At 46.6% G+C, this 22,697-nt stretch overlaps 1 protein-coding gene across 6 annotated transcripts in view; it reads left to right on the forward strand.

The window, feature by feature from the left end:
• The window catches only part of osbpl8 (oxysterol binding protein-like 8), a 60,551-nt gene that overhangs the window by 23,668 nt on the left and 14,186 nt on the right, over positions 1-22,697 (forward strand). For all 6 annotated transcript variants that reach the window (XM_053241752.1, XM_053241753.1, XM_053241754.1 and 3 more), the window contains 8 exons: positions 904-1,035; positions 8,240-8,307; positions 8,414-8,494; positions 13,116-13,217; positions 13,433-13,636; positions 14,906-14,990; positions 20,324-20,465; positions 22,389-22,581. In XM_053241752.1, the coding sequence (XP_053097727.1) occupies positions 904-1,035; positions 8,240-8,307; positions 8,414-8,494; positions 13,116-13,217; positions 13,433-13,636; positions 14,906-14,990; positions 20,324-20,465; positions 22,389-22,581 (1,007 nt within the window). The remainder of the gene's footprint in view (positions 1-903; positions 1,036-8,239; positions 8,308-8,413; positions 8,495-13,115; positions 13,218-13,432; positions 13,637-14,905; positions 14,991-20,323; positions 20,466-22,388; positions 22,582-22,697) is intronic.

A 22,697-nucleotide genomic window follows, 5' to 3' on the forward strand; every position in this document is an offset into this window, starting at 1 on the left:
GAATGGGAAAGGGTTAAAGTAAGAGTATAAACACGTAACGTGAGGATTTAAAGATGGCGGCAGGAACAGTGTGATCCAGTGCCCATATGTGCAGCTGTTTTGTGCAGTGTAACGCTGTGCAGCATGAAGCTGAGGCAGCTGTATGAAATTACACGTATATACTGAATATTTATAAACACAGGAGAAGTGTAATACCGGATAGAATGGTTACTGAAGATGAACGAATATGTGTTAAGGAATGCAGGTGGTGTGGGTGCTGTGAAAGCGAGTCCAGCTCTAGGCTTTGTCCGGGTTCAGGGCCCGAATGGCCTGTGAGAAGAAGCTCCTCCTCCTTCTCTCCGTGCTGGTCTTCAGGGAGCTGAAGCTCTTCCCTGACCACAGCAGAGAGAAGAGAACATCACTGTGATTGTGTACTGCAGATTCACTGATTCCCCATTGGATGGTTTGTTGTAGGGTTCCACGAATCAGCTAACAGTCATGTGACTATTAAACCGCGTCTGAGCACGTCTCTGAGCATGACTGAATACCATAGATGGTAATGTGGGCGTGTCTGATTTCCTAAATGAAAATATACAGAAAATGTTCATATACAGAAGGAAGTATATGGAAATGATAGTAGCCACACAGAGCACAGCTCTGAGTGGGTGTTGACCACTGATAAAAATGTGGGCGTGTCCGAAAGACCACTGATGAAAATGTGGGCGTGTCTGAAAGACCATTGATAAAAATGTGGGCGTGTCTGAAAGACCATTGATAAAAATGTGGGCGTGTCTGAAAGACCACTGATAAAAATGTGGGCGTGTCTGAAAGACCACTGATAAAAATGTGGGCGTGTCTGAAAGACCACTGATAAAAATGTGGGCGTGTCTGAAAGACCACTGATAAAAATGTATGTTGCTGTAGGTGGCCTGATGCCTGGTGATGATGCAAGTGTTCTGACTCCGGGTAGGATGAGGAAGGAGGCGGGGCTTCATTCACACAACAAAGACCAGATAACCAGCTGCACCCTGAGCCCCGGATCCAATCCAGGACACGGTTAGAATACACACACGCACCCACACACAAGTCTATGTTAATGTATGCATGTGTACAGTATGTTTGTGTTACTCATCAATAGGGGGCAGCAAATCTCAAAATATCATGGAGTTAATATTATAGAGTTAATATCATGGGTGAAAAGGAGGTGTGGGCCACTGACATCATCAACACATCCAGCCAATCAGCATTCAGCTCCGTCTCCTAGAAACTGTCTCTGTGTTTCAATCCCAACACCTCTGTGTGTAATGTGTTTCTGAAGGGGGAGAGAGAGAGAGAGAGAGAGAGAGAGAGGCAGACATAGAGTCCTAGAGACAGACATAGAGAGAAACAGACACTCAGACATAGGGACAGAGAGAGAGACAGAGTCATAGAGACAGTCATAGGACATAGAGAGAGAGAGAGAGAGTCATAGAGACAGTCATAGGACATAGAGATAGAGAGAGAGTCATAGAGACAGTCATAGGACATAGAGAGAGAGAGAGAGAGAGAGAGTCATAGGACATAGAGATAGAGAGAGAGAGAGAGAGAGAGAGAGTCATAGAGACAGAGAGGAATAACAGACAGAGAGAGAGAGACAGAGAGTCAGACCGATTGGATTGTAGTGGATTAGAGGATTATCAGAACGACATGCAAGTGAGCTGTTCATCTTCACCAATCACTGAGCTTCTTCCTGACGCACGCTTCAACCTTACCCAATAAGAAATGCGAGTGTGTGTGTGTGTGTGTGCATGTGATTTTTATGTGTGTGTGATTTTGTGTATTATCCTTAACACTCAAACGAGTTGCTTCGCTGTACATAAGGCAAGTACAGTATAGTGTAGCAGAGCCGTGTGTGAGAGTGTGTGTGATTTGTACAGTAACGTTGCTCCTCATTGGTTTGTTAAATCAGCAGTGCCAAAGGGTTTAGTGTGTGATCTTCGGGGTTTAGTGTGTGATCTTCGGGGTCTGCAGAGATACGGTTATTAGCACTGAAATTAGCAGGATTTGCAGTAGGAGGCTGTATGTGAGTTAATCTAATGGACTTTAAGCTGCACAGAACACTGTCAGTAATTTCAGCTGATAATAAGTCACTTTATACTGAGTCACTTTATACTGAGTCAGTTCATACTGAGTCAATCTGTACTGATTCACTTTATACTGAGTCACTTTATACTGAGTCAGTTCATACTGAGTCAATTTGTACTGATTCACTTTATACTGAGTCAGTTCATACTGAGTCAATCTGTACTGATTCACTTTATACTGAGTCACTTTATACTGAGTGAGTCTGTACTGATTCACTTTATACTGAGTCACTTTATACTGAGTGAGTCTGTACTGATTCACTTTATACTGAGTCACTTTATACTGAGTCATTTCATACTGAGTCAGTCTGTACTGAGTCACTTTATACTGAGTGAGTCTGTACTGATTCACTTTATACTGAGTCACTTTATACTGAGTCATTTCATACCGAGTCAGTCTGTACTGAGTCACTTTATACTGAGTCAGTTCATACTAACCCTAACCCTAACCCTAACCCATACTGCCAATCTTATATTGTCAAACACAAAGGACACTGCATAGTTTTAGTTAAATCTCTTTTTTTCAAAGTTTTTTCAGTAGTGCAGTTTTTTACAGTTGTGATGAAACATCTTCTGATGCTAGCTAGATCACATCATCAGTTATGTAACCAGGGGAACGTGGGTGTTTCGGGTTATTCAGCATCATACACGCTCAGAGAGGACAGTCTGGTGTTTCCACCAAGCCCCATCAATGCAGGTTAGGTTAGATGGCCTAGTGAGAACGCCATATACTGTTTGGTTTAGGAACTTGATGCAGTGTGATTCTGGCTTCCAGATGTCAACCCATAAGATCTTCCTCGCCTCAACTTGTTCCCATCTTGTTCAGGCACCTTACTGTCTCATCTCCACTATTGCAGCACCTCCTTTGTATGCAAGACCTCGATCTCCTCCTCTATGGACCTAAAAGGGAGCCTAGGTTTGCAGGTGTTTCCATAGAGAGCGATGCTGCTCAGGCTAATTGGAAGCCCTAGCCATCTCCTCAGGTAGCAACTTACCCTCCTCTCCCAGTTTATGATGGTGGAGCTTGAGAACTCATAAAGGAGCAGTGGCCACAGGATCACTGTCCCATGCGTCCCGTGCAGGCATTGTTGACTTTTGCTGTATCTCTGAAGCTGCTGTCGAAGGTTTTCACCAAACTTCTCACTGTCTTTTCTGAGATGGGGGATTTGTGTGCCTGAGACTGAGAGACCTTTCTCTTCTTTAGCACTAAGGACCTGAACTTCAATTCAATTGTATTTATATAGCACTTGTAGAAATTGTCTCAAGGCAGCTTTGAAGAAATCTGGATATAAAATTGACATTTAAATTTAAGTTTAAATTTATCCATAATGAGTAAATCAGAAGTGATAGTAGTGAGGAAAAACTCTCTGAGACGATATGAGGAAGAAACCTTGAGAGGAACCAGACTCAAAAGGGAACCATCCTCATCTGGATGACACCGGATAGTGCGATTATAAATCATTTAGCTTTTATCACTGTATGCTAGAGTCACGCAGTGTAAGTGTGCTGAAAAGGACTTGAATATAAGCATCATTAGAGTTTTCAAAGTCTCTCATATCAAACTGAAGTTATTAACTGTTCAGTGGTTGAGACTTAAGTATAAACTGTTCTTAGCAACTACAGTCTTTAGGCTATACAAGAAAGAACATCCACAGCCATCTTTAGGGTGTCTATCAGATTTTGGACTGAAATATCCTGGCAATCATTTTACAGCAGGGGCATCAGGGGATTTTCTTTCCTTTTACCTTTTGTTACCAAACCATGCTGATGTTCATAGATGCATGGTTCGGATGATGCTTGGTGAAGTTCAGGAGCTGTTTTTTGTGAGATGCTGTCAGGAATGGCTTCTTTGCTGCAACACTTCCAAAAAAACTTGGAATTTAACAGCTGATTTTAAAACCCAATGACCACAAAAATCAACCAAACTGTCCAATTCTAAAACAGTGCTCTTTAGACTCATTTTCCCTTTCACCTTCTCACTATGTGGTTCATGGGTCCGATTCCTGGCACATTTCTAACTGTTTGAGACATGAGAAACTTATTGGTATGGCCATAATTGTGTTTAAGGGTACTATAACAGCTGATGCATTTCCTGATTTGTGCAGGTCAACAACCATCTCTCTTTTGTTTTGAAAGTTCTGTGGGTTTTTTCCTCATGGTAATGAATGGCTAAGAGAGTTTACATGTTTGAATATCCAGGGGAAACTGGACATGGGTAAAAGCCATAGTAGAGTTCCTGGGGAGATAGCAAATGAAAAATAAAATCTGTTTATCAATAATGATGCCACACCAGAATTTACCGCATTAGAGAGCAAGAAAACAAAGGCTTTTTTCACCTTTAATGAGAAATAGCAACCAACAGAATTCAGGTGAAAAACAAATAGAAAACTGTAGGGAAAAAAGAAAAAGAAAAAAAAATCAATAACCTGGTTGCACAAGTATGCACACCCCTTAGATATTATGTTATTAAAGCACATTTTGTTTGTAATGCAGCACTCAGTGTTTTTGGGTAAGAATCTACCACCTTAGCACATCTTCATTTGGTAATTTTATTCCACTTTTCCTTAGAAAAATGCTCCAGATCTGTCTAATAGCGAGGACATCTCCTGCACACAGCCCTCTTCAAGTCATTCCACAGGTTTTCAATAGTATTTAGATCTGGGCTCTGACTGGGCCGTTCCAAAATGTTGAGCTTCTTCTTCTGAAGCCGTCCCTTGCTGACTTGGATTTATGCTTTGGGTCGTTATCGTGCTGGAAGGTGAAATTTTTCTTCATCTTCTGCTGTCTAACAGACGCCTGCAGGGTTTGTGCCAAAGTAGATTGGTGTTTGGAGCTTTCCATACTTCCCTCTATCTTGACTGGAGCCTCAGTCCCAGCTGAAGAGAAGCAGCCCCATAGCATGATGCTGCCACCACCATGCTTCACTGTGGGTGTGGTGTTCTTTGGTGATAAGCTGTCTTGTTTTTGTGCCAAACATATCTTTAGCAAGTCAAGAGTTGTTTTTTTGTCATTTGCACAATTACACTGGGCATTGAAATGCTTGTGACGAGGCTCAGATTTAGATATTGACAGAACAAACACTTATTAGCCATGAACATACACATATTTGGACATTAAGGTTGCGATGATGCTGTTATGTGATGGTAAATGAGACAGTGTTGTACAATGGTAGAGTAAAAGTGACGTGCTATTAAATAAGGCAGAACAGTAAATACGAGTATAATAAATAGTACATACTAAATCTGAATAGTAAATATCTCAGTGTCCGGAAGTGGCAGTAATAAAGTGTCACAGTGCTAGATGAAGGACTGCTGGCTGTTAAGTAGTCTGATGGCTTAGAGTTAAAAACTGTTCTTCAGTCTGGTTGTCCGTGATTGGATGCAACGGAAGCGTCTGCCAGACGGCAGTGTTGCAAACAGGTAATGAGCAGGGTGAGCGCAGTCCTTAGTGATACTGCAGGCCTTCCTCAAAAAGCGTGTTTGTTAGATGTCCTGTAAGGCCAGGAGTTTATTTCCAGTGATGAGCTCTGCTGTTCTCACCACTCTCTGAAGAGCTTTGCGGTCGGAGGAAGAGCAGCTGCCATACCAAACAGAGATGCAGCCAGTCCGAATGCTCTTTAGGGGGCAGCGGTAGAAGTCAGAGGAAATGCCAAACCTCTTAAGCCTTCACAGAAAGTAGACCCACTGTAGGCTGCTCTCAATACTGTGCCTGTGTGTAGGCTCCAGGAGAGATCCTCAGAGATTTGGACAGCAAGGAACTTGTAGCTCTTAACTTTCTCCACTTCCACCCCATTGACGTAGATGGGAGCATGACCCCCTCTCTGTGACTTCCTTTAATCAACAATCATCTCCTTGGTCATCTTCTTGGACAATCAGAGAGATTGTCATCACACTATGTTGAAAGTGCTCTGACCTCCTCTCAGTAGAATGTCTTGTCACCAATGGTGATGTGTCTGAGGATGGTTGTATCATCCACAAATTTGAAGATGATATTGGAGCTGTGCTTAGCAGAGCAGTCATAGGTGAACAGGGAGTACAAGAGGGGGCTGAGCACACATCCCTGTGGGGCACAGGTGTTGAGTGTGAGAGTGGACACCTGGGGTGTGACCACCTGGGGTGTGACCACCTGGGGTTTGACCACCTGGGGTTTGACCACCTGGGGTCTGCCAGAATCCAGTTTCACATGTGTCCCAGGTCCTTCAGCTTGACTGTGAGTTTGGTAGGGATGATGGTATTGAATGTGGAGCTATAATCAATAAACAGCATCTGCTCATAGGTGTCTCTTCCCTTCAGGTGTTCCAGGGAAGAGTGCATGGCCATTGCAATGGCGTCGTCAGTGGCTGTGGCATCGTTGGGATTCGAATTATGCCTCTTCCTTTTTTTCCCCCCAAGATTTTCTCACTAATTTATTCTCAGCCAATTTCCACCCACCAGTTAGGGCTCCTCTATCATTCGACAGCTGCCAATTTGGGAGGGAGAAGGCTATCATGTCCTTCCTCTGGGACATGTGAAGCCAGGCAACTGCATCTTTTGAGCTCCTGTTCATGCTGCATCACAGAGTGGCATAACAAACTCGGATGAAAGCACAGATGCTCTCCCTGGCTGTGGCATCGTTAGGATTCGAACTTGTGATCGCCGGATGACTTTTCTGTTATGTATTAATCTGAATTTGATTTTAAGAAATCATTTAAGAAATGACACAACTTCTCATCAAACTTTTTCTGGGTATGCAACCAGACACAGTGCCAACCAGTCAGCATTCAGCATTTCAGCATTCAGAGAAAAATAAAAGTTTCAGGTTAAAATGATTCTTTCGTTTTTTGACAGTTTAGTTAAAGACCAACTGCTCTTGCTGGTTCTTTTCTTAACATCCATCAACGTCAGAGGAACTGTAGTGAGTCAGAAACAGACAGCAGATGGAATGAGGGAGGGAACGAGGGAGGGAACGAGGGAGCAGAAAGGAGCGAGAGTCTGTGTAGAAGAGTGTGTGCAGTGTCGAGTGGTCGGCTCGGCTCGAGCATTATCTGTTTGTCTGTCTCTAGGGTCGAATTGAGTGTGTGTGCTGTGTGTAAGAATCAGTTTAGCCAGTAAATTCTGCTGCTGCTCAGAGTTAGACTCCGCCCCTCACAATGAAGGAAGAAGGAATTGTGGGTTGTCGTCGTTTCTCCATGTGCGGTGGAATTGGATCTGTTCATCCTGAAAGACGGAAACTTATCCGCAATGCCTCGTTCGGAGGCTACAACGAGATAACAAACCGCCTCACAGGTAAAGAGATAACAAACAGCCTCACAGTTAACAAAATAATGAGTAGTTTCACATGTAATGGGATAACTAACTGCATTATAGGTAATGAGATAATGAACACCCTCACAGATAACGAGATAAATAACCACCTCACAGGGAACACGTTAACGAACCACCTCACAGGGGACAAGATAACGAACCACCTCACAGATAATGAGATATGAACACCTCACAGAGAACAGGATAACAAACTGCCTCACAGTTAATGAGATAATGAACTTCTTCACAGATAACGAGATAACACTTCCTCACCGTTATTAAGATAATGAACTACTTCACAGATAATGAGATAACACTGCCTCACAAGTAACGAGATAACAAACTGCCTCACAGGTAACGAGATGATAAACCACTTCACAGGTAATGAAACGAACCGCCTCACAAGTAACGAGATAACAAACTGCCTCACTAGAAAAATGTGAGAATAAAGAAACAGTTTTGCTTTGTCTAGAACTGTACTGTGTGTGTGTGTGTGTGTGTCTAGACCGACCTGAGTGTGACTGTAAATAGTCATATATAATGAATATATAAAGTAGTAAATGCTGGATCATTGAGCCCTGAGAAAGAGGAAGTGGGCGGGACCAACATTAGTTATTATGCAAATGTGTTCGCACTTCGCATGCTAATGAGGTGGTTATGCTAATGTCCTTCTGTCTCTTTCTATTTCTGTTGAAGAGCTCTCTATTATACATGCACAATGGTGGATCAGTACACACACACTCACACACACACACACACACACAATGTGCAGACAGTAGCAGGGTGAAAGAGCTGTGTGACTTGAGAGCTGCTCTGTGTGTGTGTGTGTGTGTGTGTGTGTGTGTGTATTTGCAGGTTTTGAACGGAAGGAGGACATCTTACCTCTAAAAGAGGATTCATCTTTGTCCATATCTAAAAGCAAGGTAACACACACACACACACACACACACACCACAAAACCTATTCCAAGAGAGAGTAGCAAAGCTCTGTGTGTGTGTGTGTGTGTGTGTGTGTGTTTATGACCCACAGTCTGAGTCTAAGCTGTATAATGGATCAGATAAAGATGTCTCAACCCCAGCTAACAAACTCACCAAGAAAGAGTCTCTCAAGGTAAGAGCTCCTACACCCTACTTCATACACCCTACTCCCTACACCCTACACCCTACTCCCTACACCCTACACCCTACTCCCTACTCCCTACTCCCTACACCCAACACCCTACACCCTACTCTCTACTCCCTACTCCCTACTCCCTACACCCCACTCCCTACTCCCTACACCCTACACCCTACTCCCCACTCCCTACACCCTACTCCCCACTCCCTACACCCTACTCTCTAGTCCCTACTCCCTACACCCCACTCCCTACTCCCTACTCCCTCCACCCCACTCCCTACTCCCTACACCCTACACCCTACTCCCTACTCCCCACTCCCTACACCCTACTCCCTACTCCCTACTCCCCACTCCCTACACCCTACTCCCTACTCCCTACTCCCTACACCCCACTCCCTACTCCCTAGACCCCACTCCCTACTCCCTACACCCACTCCCTACTCCCTACCCAACCCCTACTCCCTACACCCCACTCCCACTCCCTCCCTACACCCTACTCCCTACTCCCTACACCCCACACCCTACTCCCTACTCCCTACACCCTACCCCACCCCTACACCCTACACCCTACCCCTACTCCCTACTCCCTACACCCCACTCCCTACTCCACTCCCCCTACACCTACTCCCTACTCCCTACACCCCCCTACACCCACTCCACACCCTCCCTACACCCTACTCCCTACTCCCTACACCCTACTCCACCTACACCCCTACACCCTACACCCTACCCACTCCCTACTCCCTACACCCTACTCCCTACACCCACTCCCTACACCCTACACCCTACACCCACACCACAACCCCACTCCCTACACCCTACACCCTACCTCTCCTACCCACACTACCACCCTACACCCTACACCCTACTCCCAACACCACACCCCACTCCCTACACCCAACTCCCTACACCCCCTCACACCCTACACCCACTCCCTACACCCCACCCCTACACCCCTACACCTACTCCCTACACCCTATCCCTACACCCTACACCCCACTCCCTACACCACTCCCTACCTCCCTACACCCTACTCCCACCCCACTCCCTACACCCCACCTACCCCTACTCCCCACACCCTACACCCCACTCCCTACACCCAACACCCTACACCCCACCCTCCACACCCCTACACCCTACTCCCTCCCTACTCCCTACACCACCCCTACTCCCTACTCCCTACACCCACTCCCTACTCCCTACACCCCACTCCTACTCCCTACACCCTACACCCTACACCCACCACCTCAACCCACCCCCACCCCTACACCACCCTACACCCCACACCCTACACCACACACCCCACTCCCAACACCCTACACCCACTCCCTACTCCCTACACCCCACTCCCTACTCCCTACACCCCACTCCCTACTCCCTACACCCTACTACCTACGCCCTACTCCCTACTCCCTACACCCCACTCCCTACTCCCTTCACCCCACTCCCTACTCCCTTCACCCTACACCCCACTCCCTACTCCCTACACCCCACTCCCTACTCCCTACACCCTACTCCCTACACTCTACACCCCACTCCCTACGCCCTACTCCCTTCACCCTACACCCCACTCCCTACTCCCTTCACCCCACTTCCTACTCCCTCCACCCTACACCCCACTCCCTACTCCCTTCACCCTACTCCCTACTCCCTACACCCCACTCCCTACACCCTACTCCATACGCCCTACACCTTACTCCCTACTACCTACACCCTACTCCCTACACCATACTCCCTACACCCTACTCCCTACTCCCTACACCCTACTCCCTATGCCTTACTCCCTACACCCTACTCCCTACACCCCACTCCCTACTCCCTACACCCTACTCCCTACACTCTACACCCCACTCCCTACACCCTACTACCTACTCCCTATGCCCTACTCCCTATACTCTACACCCCACTCCCTACACTCTACTCCCTACTCCCTACACTCTACACCCCACTCCCTACACTCTACTCCCTACTCCCTACTCCCTACACTCTACACCCCACTCCCTACACTCTACTCCCTACACTTTACACCCCACTCTCTACACTCTACTCCCTACACCCTACTCCGTACTCCCTATGCCCTACTGCCTACACTTTACACCCCACTCCCTACACTCTACTCCCTACTCCCTACACCTTACTCCCTACACCCTACACCCCACTTCCTACTCCCTACATCCTACTCCCAACACCCTACACCTTACTCCCTACACCCTACACCCCACTCCCTACTCCCTACACCCTACTCCCTACACTCTACACCCCACTCCCTACTCCCTTCACCCTACTCCCTACACCCTACTCCCTACTTCCTACACCCCACTCCCTACTCCCTTCACCCTACTCCCTACTCCCTACACCCCACTCCCTACACCCTACACCCCACTCCCTACACCCTACACCCTACTCCATATGCCCTACACCTTACTCCCTACTACCTACACCCTACTCCCTACGCCATACTCCCTACACCCCACTCCCTACTCCCTTCACCCCACTCCCTACTCCCTTCACCCTACACCCCACTCCCTACTCCCTTCACCCTACTCCCTACACCCCACTCCCTACACCCTACTCCATACGCCCTACACCTTACTCCCTACTACCTACACCCTACTCCCTACGCCATACTCCCTACACCCTATGCCCTACTCCCTACACCCTACTCCCTACGCCTTACTCCCTACACCCTACTCCCTACTCCCTACACTCTACACCCCACTCCCTACACCCTACTCCCTACTCCCTATGCCCTACTCCCTACACTCTACACCCCACTCCCTACACTCTACTCCCTACTCCCTACACCCTACTCCCTACACTCTACACCCCACTCCCTACACTCTACTCCCTACACTTTACACCCCACTCCCTACACTCTACTCCCTACTCCCTACACCCTACTCCCTACTCCCTATGCCCTACTCCCTACACCCAACACCCTACACCCTACTCTCTACTCCCTACTCCCTACACCCCACTCCCTACTCCCTACTCCCTACACCCTACTCCCTATGCCCTACACCTTACTCCCTACACCCTACACCCCACTTCCTACTCCCTACACCCTACTCCCAACACCCTACACCTTACTCCCTACACCCTACACCCCACTCCCTACTCCCTACACCCTACACCCCACTCCCTACTCCCTACACTCTACACCCCACTCCCTACTCCCTTCACCCTACTCCCTACACCCTACTCCCTACTTCCTACACCCCACTCCCTACTCCCTTCACCCTACTCCCTACTCCCTACACCCCACTCCCTACACCTTACTCCCTACACCCTACACCCTACTCCATACGCCCTACACCTTACTCCCTACTACCTACACCCTACTCCCTACGCCATACTCCCTACACCCCACTCCCTACTCCCTTCACCCCACTCCCTACTCCCTTCACCCTACACCCCACTCCCTACTCCCTTCACCCGACTCCCTACTCCCTACACCCCACTCCCTACACCCTACACCCTACTCCATACGCCCTACACCTTACTCCCTACACCCTACACCCTACACCCTACACCCTACTCCCTACTCCCTATGCCCTACTCCCTACACCCAACACCCTACACCCTACTCTCTACTCCCTACTCCCTACACCCCACTCCCTACTCCCTACACCCTACTCCCTACTCCCTATGCCCTACTCCCTACACTTTACACCCCACTCCCTACACTCTACTCCCTACTCCCTACACCTTACTCCCTACACCCTACACCCCACTTCCTACTCACTACACCCTACTCCCAACACCCTACACCTTACTCCCTACACCCTACACCCCACTCCCTACTCCCAACACCCTACACCCTACACCCTACTCCCTACACCCCACTCCCTACTCCCTACACTCTACACCCCACTCCCTACTCCCTTCACCCTACTCCCTACTCCCTACACCCTACTCCTTACTTCCTACACCCCACTCCCTACTCCCTTCACCCTACTCCCTACTCCCTACACCCCACTCCCTACACCTTACTCCCTACACCCTACACCCTACTCCATACGCCCTACACCTTACTCCCTACTACCTACACCCTACTCCCTACGCCATACTCCCTACACCCCACTCCCTACTCCCTTCACCCCACTCCCTACTCCCTTCACCCTACACCCCACTCCCTACTCCCTTCACCCGACTCCCTACTCCCTACACCCCACTCCCTACACCCTACACCCTACTCCATACGCCCTACACCTTACTCCCTACACCCTACGTCCTACTCCCTACTCCCTACGCCCTACTCCCTACACCCTACTCCCTACTCCCTACACTCTACGCCCTACACCCTAAGCCCTACTTCCTACACCCTACACCCTACTCCCTACATCAATCTCACGCTAATTTTTCTCATCATTTGTGAATAAGTTCCCATATTACTTAAAGTCCTGTACCAGGGTTAAGGTCTCTCCCCTCACCAGAAGCCACTATACTGGACTCCTCAGTTCTGTTCCTGAAAATCAGTCAGGAGTCGAGAGAAGACACACCCTTGCTGGAGTCTGACACACACCAGTTTCAACTTAAACAAATCAGGAAGGGGAATTAGTGGATGGGTGAGGAACGGCAGGGTGCTGATGTGACCGTGTGTGTGTGTGTGTAGGTCCAGAAGAAGAACTACAGGGAGGAGAAGAAGCGAGCAACTAAAGAGCTGCTGAGCACAATCACTGATCCTTCAGTCGTTGTTATGGCTGACTGGCTAAAGGTGAGTGAGTGAGTGAGTGAGTGTGTGTGTGTGTGTGTGTTTGTTAGTGGTTTTTTGGGGGGGGGGGGTAAGAATAAGAATGTGAGACTAACTGATATACCGTATCAGTTAGTCTCACATTCTTACTCTTATAATTAATTTCCCTAATTATCATAGCTGTATCAGTATGTATATAGATTCCGTCACTTGTTTGTGTGTGTGTGTGTGTGAGACAGATTCGTGGCTCTCTGAAGAGCTGGACGAAGCTGTGGTGTGTGTTGAAGCCAGGTGTGTTACTGATCTATAAGAGTCAGAAGAGTGATCAGTGGGTGGGGACGGTGCTACTGAGCGCGTGCGAACTCATTGAGAGACCTTCAAAGAAAAACGGCTTCTGCTTCAAACTGTTCCACCCGCTGGAGCAGTCAATATGGGCCATCAAGGTACTCTATATTTACACACACACGCAAACACACACTACATACTAAGGCTATCCACATGGAGAGAAATAAGAGACATAGCACCATGACAACATTCCAGACTCGGCCATTTAACTGGACGGAATGCTAACATTCAGGACAGAACAGTTTTTACCAGCATTATCAGCAAAGGAGCAGGACTGTGCATCTGTATCAGACATGGGCAAACTGCAGTCTTTTTTCAGATTTTTCATTCTGTTCCTGTTCTTACTGTACTGTCCTGCAGTAATTCAAACAACCCACTAGGTGGCTTAGGTGCTTTATCCTAACCCAAACAAAGGTATCACTGAGCAAATGAAAAAATGAGCCTTTCTAAAAAGCAAAAAGTAGACAGTGAATGGCATGTTTTCAAAAAAGAATGGACCAATAAGTACTTTTTTCACTTCTGTCATACCTAAGGCAGTGTGCCTTATATCTCAGGAAAGTGTTTTGTCTTCAAAGAGTACAATTTTGGAAGGCATTTCTCAAGTAAGTTTGTTATAAATGCTGGCAACTTGTGTGGGGGGAAAGGCTCTACACTAGTGACAAATTTACAAGCTCATCAGAACATTTTTGTTTGTCATGTCTCAGGAGAATGCAACTAAAGCAAGCTACATCCTGGCGCACAAAATCACCTACCATAGCAGGCCTTTTTCAGAAGGAGAATTCTGGAAGACTGTATGGTTTAAAGCAGCTCTAGTGTGGTTATCCTGGAGATGAAAGTGCATTTTATAACCATTAGTCTGTCGTGCAGAATGGTAAACCAGCAAGGGGAATGAATTGACAAGGACCTGTGTGTACAGTTGAATAGAAAAATGAAGGACTTTTAGTACTTTTTGATCTTGTTGGATGACATTACTGACATTAAAAAACAGCACAACTCCTCATTTTTGTCCAAAGAATTAATGACAGTTTTGAAATAATAGATGAATTTCTGCCCAAGGAGTCCCTCACAGGTACAACAACAGGACAGCACTTGTTCAGTAGACTTTCTGCTCTCCTCGAATGACTAAAATTGTCTTGCACTGTTTGTCACTGTTCTACACTTTTGGGCCACGGTGATGGGGAGGCAGACACACACTCCATAGACGTTGTCGCACACTCCTCACACACTCCTCACACACTCCTCACGCACTCTTCACGCACTCCTCACGAACCCCCCCACACCCCTAACATTGCTGTAATTATCAGTGACATTTTCATGGTAATCAGCTGTGGATTGTGTAACTGTGTGTGTGTGTGTGTGTGTGTCAGGGCCCTAAAGGGGAGACTGTTGGTTCTATCACTCAGCCTCTACCCAGCAGTCACCTCATATTCCGAGCTGCTTCAGAGTCAGATGGTAACGCACACACCTCCGATACACACCCACACACACAAACACACACAGACACACACATATACACACGCAAGTATACATTCCCATACGCACAGACACACACACCTCCGATACACACACACACATATACACACGCCAGTATACATTCCCATACGCACAGACACACACACCTCCGATATACATACACACATACACACACACGCCAGTATACACTCCCATACGCACAGACACACACACTTCCGATACACACACACATATATACACATGCCAGTATACATTCCCATACACACAGACACACACACACCTCCGATATACACACACAGACACACACATATACACACGCCAGTATACACTCCCATACGCACAGACACACACACTTCCGATACACACACACATATACACACGCCAGTATACATTCCCATACGCACAGACACACACACCTCCGATACACACACACATACACACACACGCCAGTATACACTGCCATACGCACAGACACACACACTTCCGATACACACACACATATATACACATGCCAGTATACATTCCCCTACACACAGACACACACACACCTCCGATATACACACACAGACACACACATATACACACGCCAGTATACACTCCCATACACACAGACACACACACCTCCAATACACACACACACATACATACATATACACACGCCAGTATACATTCCCATACGCACAGACACACACACCTCCGATACACACACACATATACACATATACACACGCCACTATACATTCCCATACGCACAGACACACACACCTCCGATACACACACACATACACACATATACACATGCCAGTATACATTCCCCTACACACAGACACACACACACCTCCGATACACACACATATACCCATATACACACGCCAGTATACATTCCCATACACACAGACACACACACCTCCGATACACACACATATACACACATATACACACGCCAGTATACACTCCCCTATGCACAGACACACACCTCCGATACACACACATATACACACATATACACACGCCAGTATATACTCCCCTACACACAGACACACACACCTCCGATACACACACATATACACACATATACACATGCCAGTATACACTCCCCTACACACAGACACACACACCTCCGATACACACACATATACACACATATACACACGCCAGTATACACTCCCCTACACACAGACACACACACACCTCCGATACACACACATATACACACATATACACACGCCAGTATACATTCCCATACACACAGACACACACACCTCCGATACACACACACACGTACACACATATACACACGCCAGTATACATTCCCGTACATACAGACACACACACCTCCGATACACACACACACATCCATTGGAGTGACGTCTGATCACATGCTTCAGTAGAAGAGTTTAGACACGAGGAAAATCTGACCTTTTGCACCAATCAGATAATCTGCTCAATATCCCACATTTACTCAACACACATATACACACATATACACACGCCAGTATACACTCCCCTACACACAGACACACACACCTCCGATACACACACATATACACACGCCAGTATACATTCCCATACACACAGACACACACACCTCCGATACACACACACATATACACATATACACACGCCAGTATACATTCCCATACGCACAGACACACACACCTCCGATACACACACATATACACACATATACACACGCCAGTATACACTCCCCTACACACAGAAACACACACCTCCGATACACACACATATACACACGCCAGTATACATTCCCATACACACAGACACACACACCTCCGATACACACACACACGTACACACATATACACATGGCAGTATACATTCCCATACACACAGACACACACACCTCCGATACACACACACACATATACACATATACACACGCCAGTATACATTCCCATACACACAGACACACACACCTCCGATACACACACACATATACACATATACACACGCCACTATACATTCCCATACGCACAGACACACACACCTCCGATACACACACATATACACACATATACACACGCCAGTATACATTCCCATACACACAGACACACACACACCTCCTATACACACACATATACACACATATACACACGCCAGTATACACTCCCCTACACACAGACACACACACACCTCCGATACACACACACGTACACACATATACACACGCCAGTATACATTCCCGTACATACAGACACACACCTCTGATATACATACACACATACACACATATACACACGCCAGTATACACTCCCATACACACAGACACACACACCTCCGATACACACACACACGTACACACATATACACACGCCAGTATACATTCCCGTACATACAGACACACACACCTCCGATACACACACACACATCCATTGGAGTGACGTCTGATCACATGCTTCAGTAGAAGAGTTTAGACACGAGGAAAATCTGACCTTTTGCACCAATCAGATAATCTGCTCAATATCCCACATTTACTCAACACACATATACACACATATACACACGCCAGTGTACACTCCCCTACACACAGACACACACACCTCCGATACACACACATATACACACGCCAGTATACATTCCCATACACACAGACACACACACCTCCGATACACACACACATATACACATATACACACGCCAGTATACATTCCCATACGCACAGACACACACACCTCCGATACACACACATATACACACATATACACACGCCAGTATACACTCCCCTACACACAGAAACACACACCTCCGATACACACACATATACACACGCCAGTATACATTCCCATACACACAGACACACACACCTCCGATACACACACACACGTACACACATATACACATGGCAGTATACATTCCCATACACACAGACACACACACCTCCGATACACACACACACATATACACATATACACACGCCAGTATACATTCCCATACACACAGACACACACACCTCCGATACACACACACATATACACATATACACACGCCACTATACATTCCCATACGCACAGACACACACACCTCCGATACACACACATATACACACATATACACACGCCAGTATACATTCCCATACACACAGACACACACACACCTCCTATACACACACATATACACACATATACACACGCCAGTATACACTCCCCTACACACAGACACACACACACCTCCGATACACACACACACGTACACACATATACACACGCCAGTATACATTCCCGTACATACAGACACACACCTCTGATATACATACACACATACACACATATACACACGCCAGTATACACTCCCATACACACAGACACACACACCTCCAATACACACACACATACACACATATACACACGCCAGTATACATTCCCATACGCACAGACACACACACACCTCCGATACATACACACATATACACACGCCACTATACATTCCCATACGCACAGACACACACACCTCCGATACATACACACATATACACACGCCACTATACATTCCCATACGCACAGACACACACACCTCCGATATACACACACACATACACACATATACACACGCCAGTATACATTCCCATACACACAGACACACACACCTCCGATACACACACACATATACACATATACACACGCCAGTATACATTCCCATACACACAGACACACACACCTCCGATACACACACACATATACACATATACACACGCCACTATACATTCCCATACGCACAGACACACACACCTCCGATACACACACATATACACACATATACACATGCCAGTATACATTCCCCTACACACAGACACACACACCTCCGATACACACACATATACACACGCCAGTATACATTCCCATACACACAGACACACACACCTCCGATACACACTCATATACACACATATACACACGCCAGTATACATTCCCATACACACAGACACACACACCTCCGATACACACACACACACGTACACACATATACACACGCCAGTATACATTCCCATACACACAGACACACACACCTCCGATACACACACACACACGTACACACATATACACACGCCAGTATACATTCCCGTACATACAGACACACACACACCTCCGATACACACACATATACACACATATACACACGCCAGTATACACTCCCCTACACACAGACACACACACACCTCCGATACACACACATATACACACATATACACACGCCAGTATACATTCCCATACACACAGACACACACACCTCCGATACACACACACACGTACACACATATACACACGCCAGTATACATTCCCATACACACAGACACACACACCTCCGATACACACACACACACGTACACACATATACACACGCCAGTATACATTCCCGTACATACAGACACACACACTTCCGATACACACACACACATCCATTGGAGTGACGTCTGATCACATGCTTCAGTAGAAGAGTTTAGACACGAGGAAAATCTGACCTTTTGCACCAATCAGATAATCTGCTCAATATCCCACATTTACTCACATTTAAACAGGGAGCTAGAAACAGTGCAGAATCTTCAATATTAAATATTCAAGATGTTCAAAATTTACTTTCCTTGTTTTAAATTGTAACAATGAAATGAGGAAGTCGGACGCTGGCTTAGAACAACTCAAAGGCGCTTTATTCTTTACCCTCACTTTATTTGTTAACTTTACTTTCATTATTTAATCACACACCTGGCTCGGTGCTGGTTAACTCTCTCTCGAGTCGCTCGTCTTTTTATCCTCGCCACGGCTCACTGCAACACAGAACACTCCTTAGTCCAGTTCCCCTCAGGTGTGCATTCCTTACCACTCATCTTCTCCAGCTCCACCCTCCATTCACAAACCCGCGCTCGACTGCGCCTCCGCTTCCACATAAATATTTCAAAATTCTGAAAGCTTCTTTTTATTTCTAATTTTAAATGAAAAAAAATCCCAGATTTTTAATGTGGTCTCAGACTTTTGGACCCCACTGCACATACACAGAAACATTTTCCAATGTACACTCCAATACCCACTCACACACACACACACACACACTAATATATACAAACACACATGTCATTATACACACACACTGTTATATACACCCACAAACACACAATATACGCAAACACACACTGATATATGTATACACGCACACAAACACACATGCCAATATACAGCTACAGTAATACACAGACACATGTACACACACACACTGATGTATATACACACAAACACAGAGTTATACATGGTACTGTTGTATCTGATTGTGGTGTTTGTGTGTGTGTGTGTGTGAGTGTGTAGGTCGTTGCTGGATGGATGCTCTTGAACTGGCTCTTAAATGTTCCAGTCTGCTAAAGAGGACAATGATCCGTGAGGGAAAAGAGGAAACAACTGAACACACACACATCAACTTCTACAGCCTGTTGAGATCACACAACCTGCAGTAAGAACACACACACCCCTCCACACACATACACAAACACACACAGTATCACACCCCTCCACACATATACACAAACACACACACAAACACACACAGTACCACACCCCTCCACACGCATACACAAACACACACAGTACCACACCCCTTCACACACATACACAAACACACACAGTACCACACCCCTCCACACACATATATACACAAACACACACAGTACCACACCCCTTCACACACATACACAAACACACACAGTACCACACCCCTTCACACACATACACAAACACACACAGTACCACACTCCTCCACACACATACACAAACACACACAGTACCACACCCCTCCACACGCATACACAAACACACACAGTACCACACCCCTCCACACGCATACACAAACACACACAGTCCCACACCCCTCCACACACATATATACACAAACACACACAGTACCACACTCCTCCACACACATACACAAACACACACAGTACCACACTCCTCCACACGCATACACAAACACACACACAAACACACACACAAACACACACCGTACCACACCACTTGATACCCAGATCACAGCTAATGCTTAGGATGAAAGCTTCACTCCTTTAGACCCAGCTCAAGATCCAAGCCACACCCCTTTAGACACAGCTCAGAACCAATGCCACACCCCTTTAGACCCAGCACAAGACCCAAGCCACACCCCTTTAGACACAGCTCAGGGATAAAGCCACACTTCCTTAGGCCCAGCTCAAGACCAAGGCCACATTCCTTCAGGCCCAGCTCAGGACCAAAGCCACACCTCTTTAGACCAAGCTCAGAACCAAAGCCACACCCCTTTAGACCAAGCTCAGAACCAAAGCCACACCCCTTTAGACACAGCTCAGAACCAAAGCCACACCCCTATAGACAAAGCTCAGGACCAAAGCCACACCCCTTTAGACCAAGCTCAGAACCAAAGCCACACCCCTTTAGACACAGCTCAAGATCCAAGCCACACCCCTTTAGACCCAGCTCAGGGATAAAGCCACACTTCCTTAGGCCCAGCTCAGGACCAAAGCCACACCCCTTTAGTCCCTGCTGAGGTTCAAAGCCACACCATTTTAGGTCCAGCTCAAGACCAAAGCCACATTCCTTTAGAGCCATTTCAAGACCAAGACAATAGCTCTTGAGACCTGGACCAAGATCACACCATTTTAGAACCAGATCCTAACCAAAACTACATCTCCATAGACCCAGACCAAGATCACACTTCTTTAGACCCAGACAGAGACAATAAACTGGAAAACCGTATCAAGACCCAGATGAAGCATATCTTCATCTAGACTCAGCACCCAGACTAAGACCCTAGTTCCTGAGACACCTTCTCTGATGAAGACCACAGCCTAATACAACAAGACCTAGGCTCAGATCAAGCCAGCAACACTTGAGACCTAGAACAGGTCCTAGACCAAATCCCCAGAGAGTCCAATCAAGACCACATTTCCTGTGACCCAGATCAACATCTTACCTATTGACACACAGACCCAGACCAAAACTCTGTTGTAACAGACCTTTGCAATAGATCTGAAATTTTACCTTCTAGTGCTAGTAATACTGCTAATAATATAGATTAGTTATAATCTCATCAATCCAATCTCATGCAAAACCCTTAAGAATGCTAAACAGAAAGAGTGCTTTTGTCAGATGTGACATGAACGAACGTTCAAGAAGAGCTAAGACCCCGAGCCATGACTCTGACCATAACTTTAACTGAGATCCAGCTCTAGAAAGGAGTCTCCCCAGAGAAACACAAACCTTATGCAGACCAAGACCCTGAGGCCAAGACCCCCTAGATCAAGATCCCCTAGACCAAGACCAAACATAATTTAAACAAGTGTAATGATAATAATCGTTTAGGTTAAACAAGTGTGATCCCTCTTTCCAGTGAAAGTGACCAGTTTAAGGATGAACTGAACTCAGATAAGTCAGATAGAGAGATCGAGCAGGACGAGTGGGAGAAGAGTGAAGAGAGTGACACTGACACCAGTGAACGACAGGAAGACTCGTATGCAGACCTGGAACATGACACACTGAGGGAAACTCTTTACATGGAGCAGAGCCATGAGGAGCTGGGCGAGGTGTGTGTGTGTATATCTGTGTGGCTGTGTGTTTGTGCATGCGTGCATGTCTTGTTAGTGATTTGTGTAGACAACATGTGAAACATTCTGTTCACTAATGCTGTGTGTGTGTCCGC

Source organism: Pangasianodon hypophthalmus, chromosome 18 (genome assembly GCF_027358585.1).
Source record: "Pangasianodon hypophthalmus isolate fPanHyp1 chromosome 18, fPanHyp1.pri, whole genome shotgun sequence".
NCBI lineage: Eukaryota > Metazoa > Chordata > Actinopteri > Siluriformes > Pangasiidae > Pangasianodon > Pangasianodon hypophthalmus.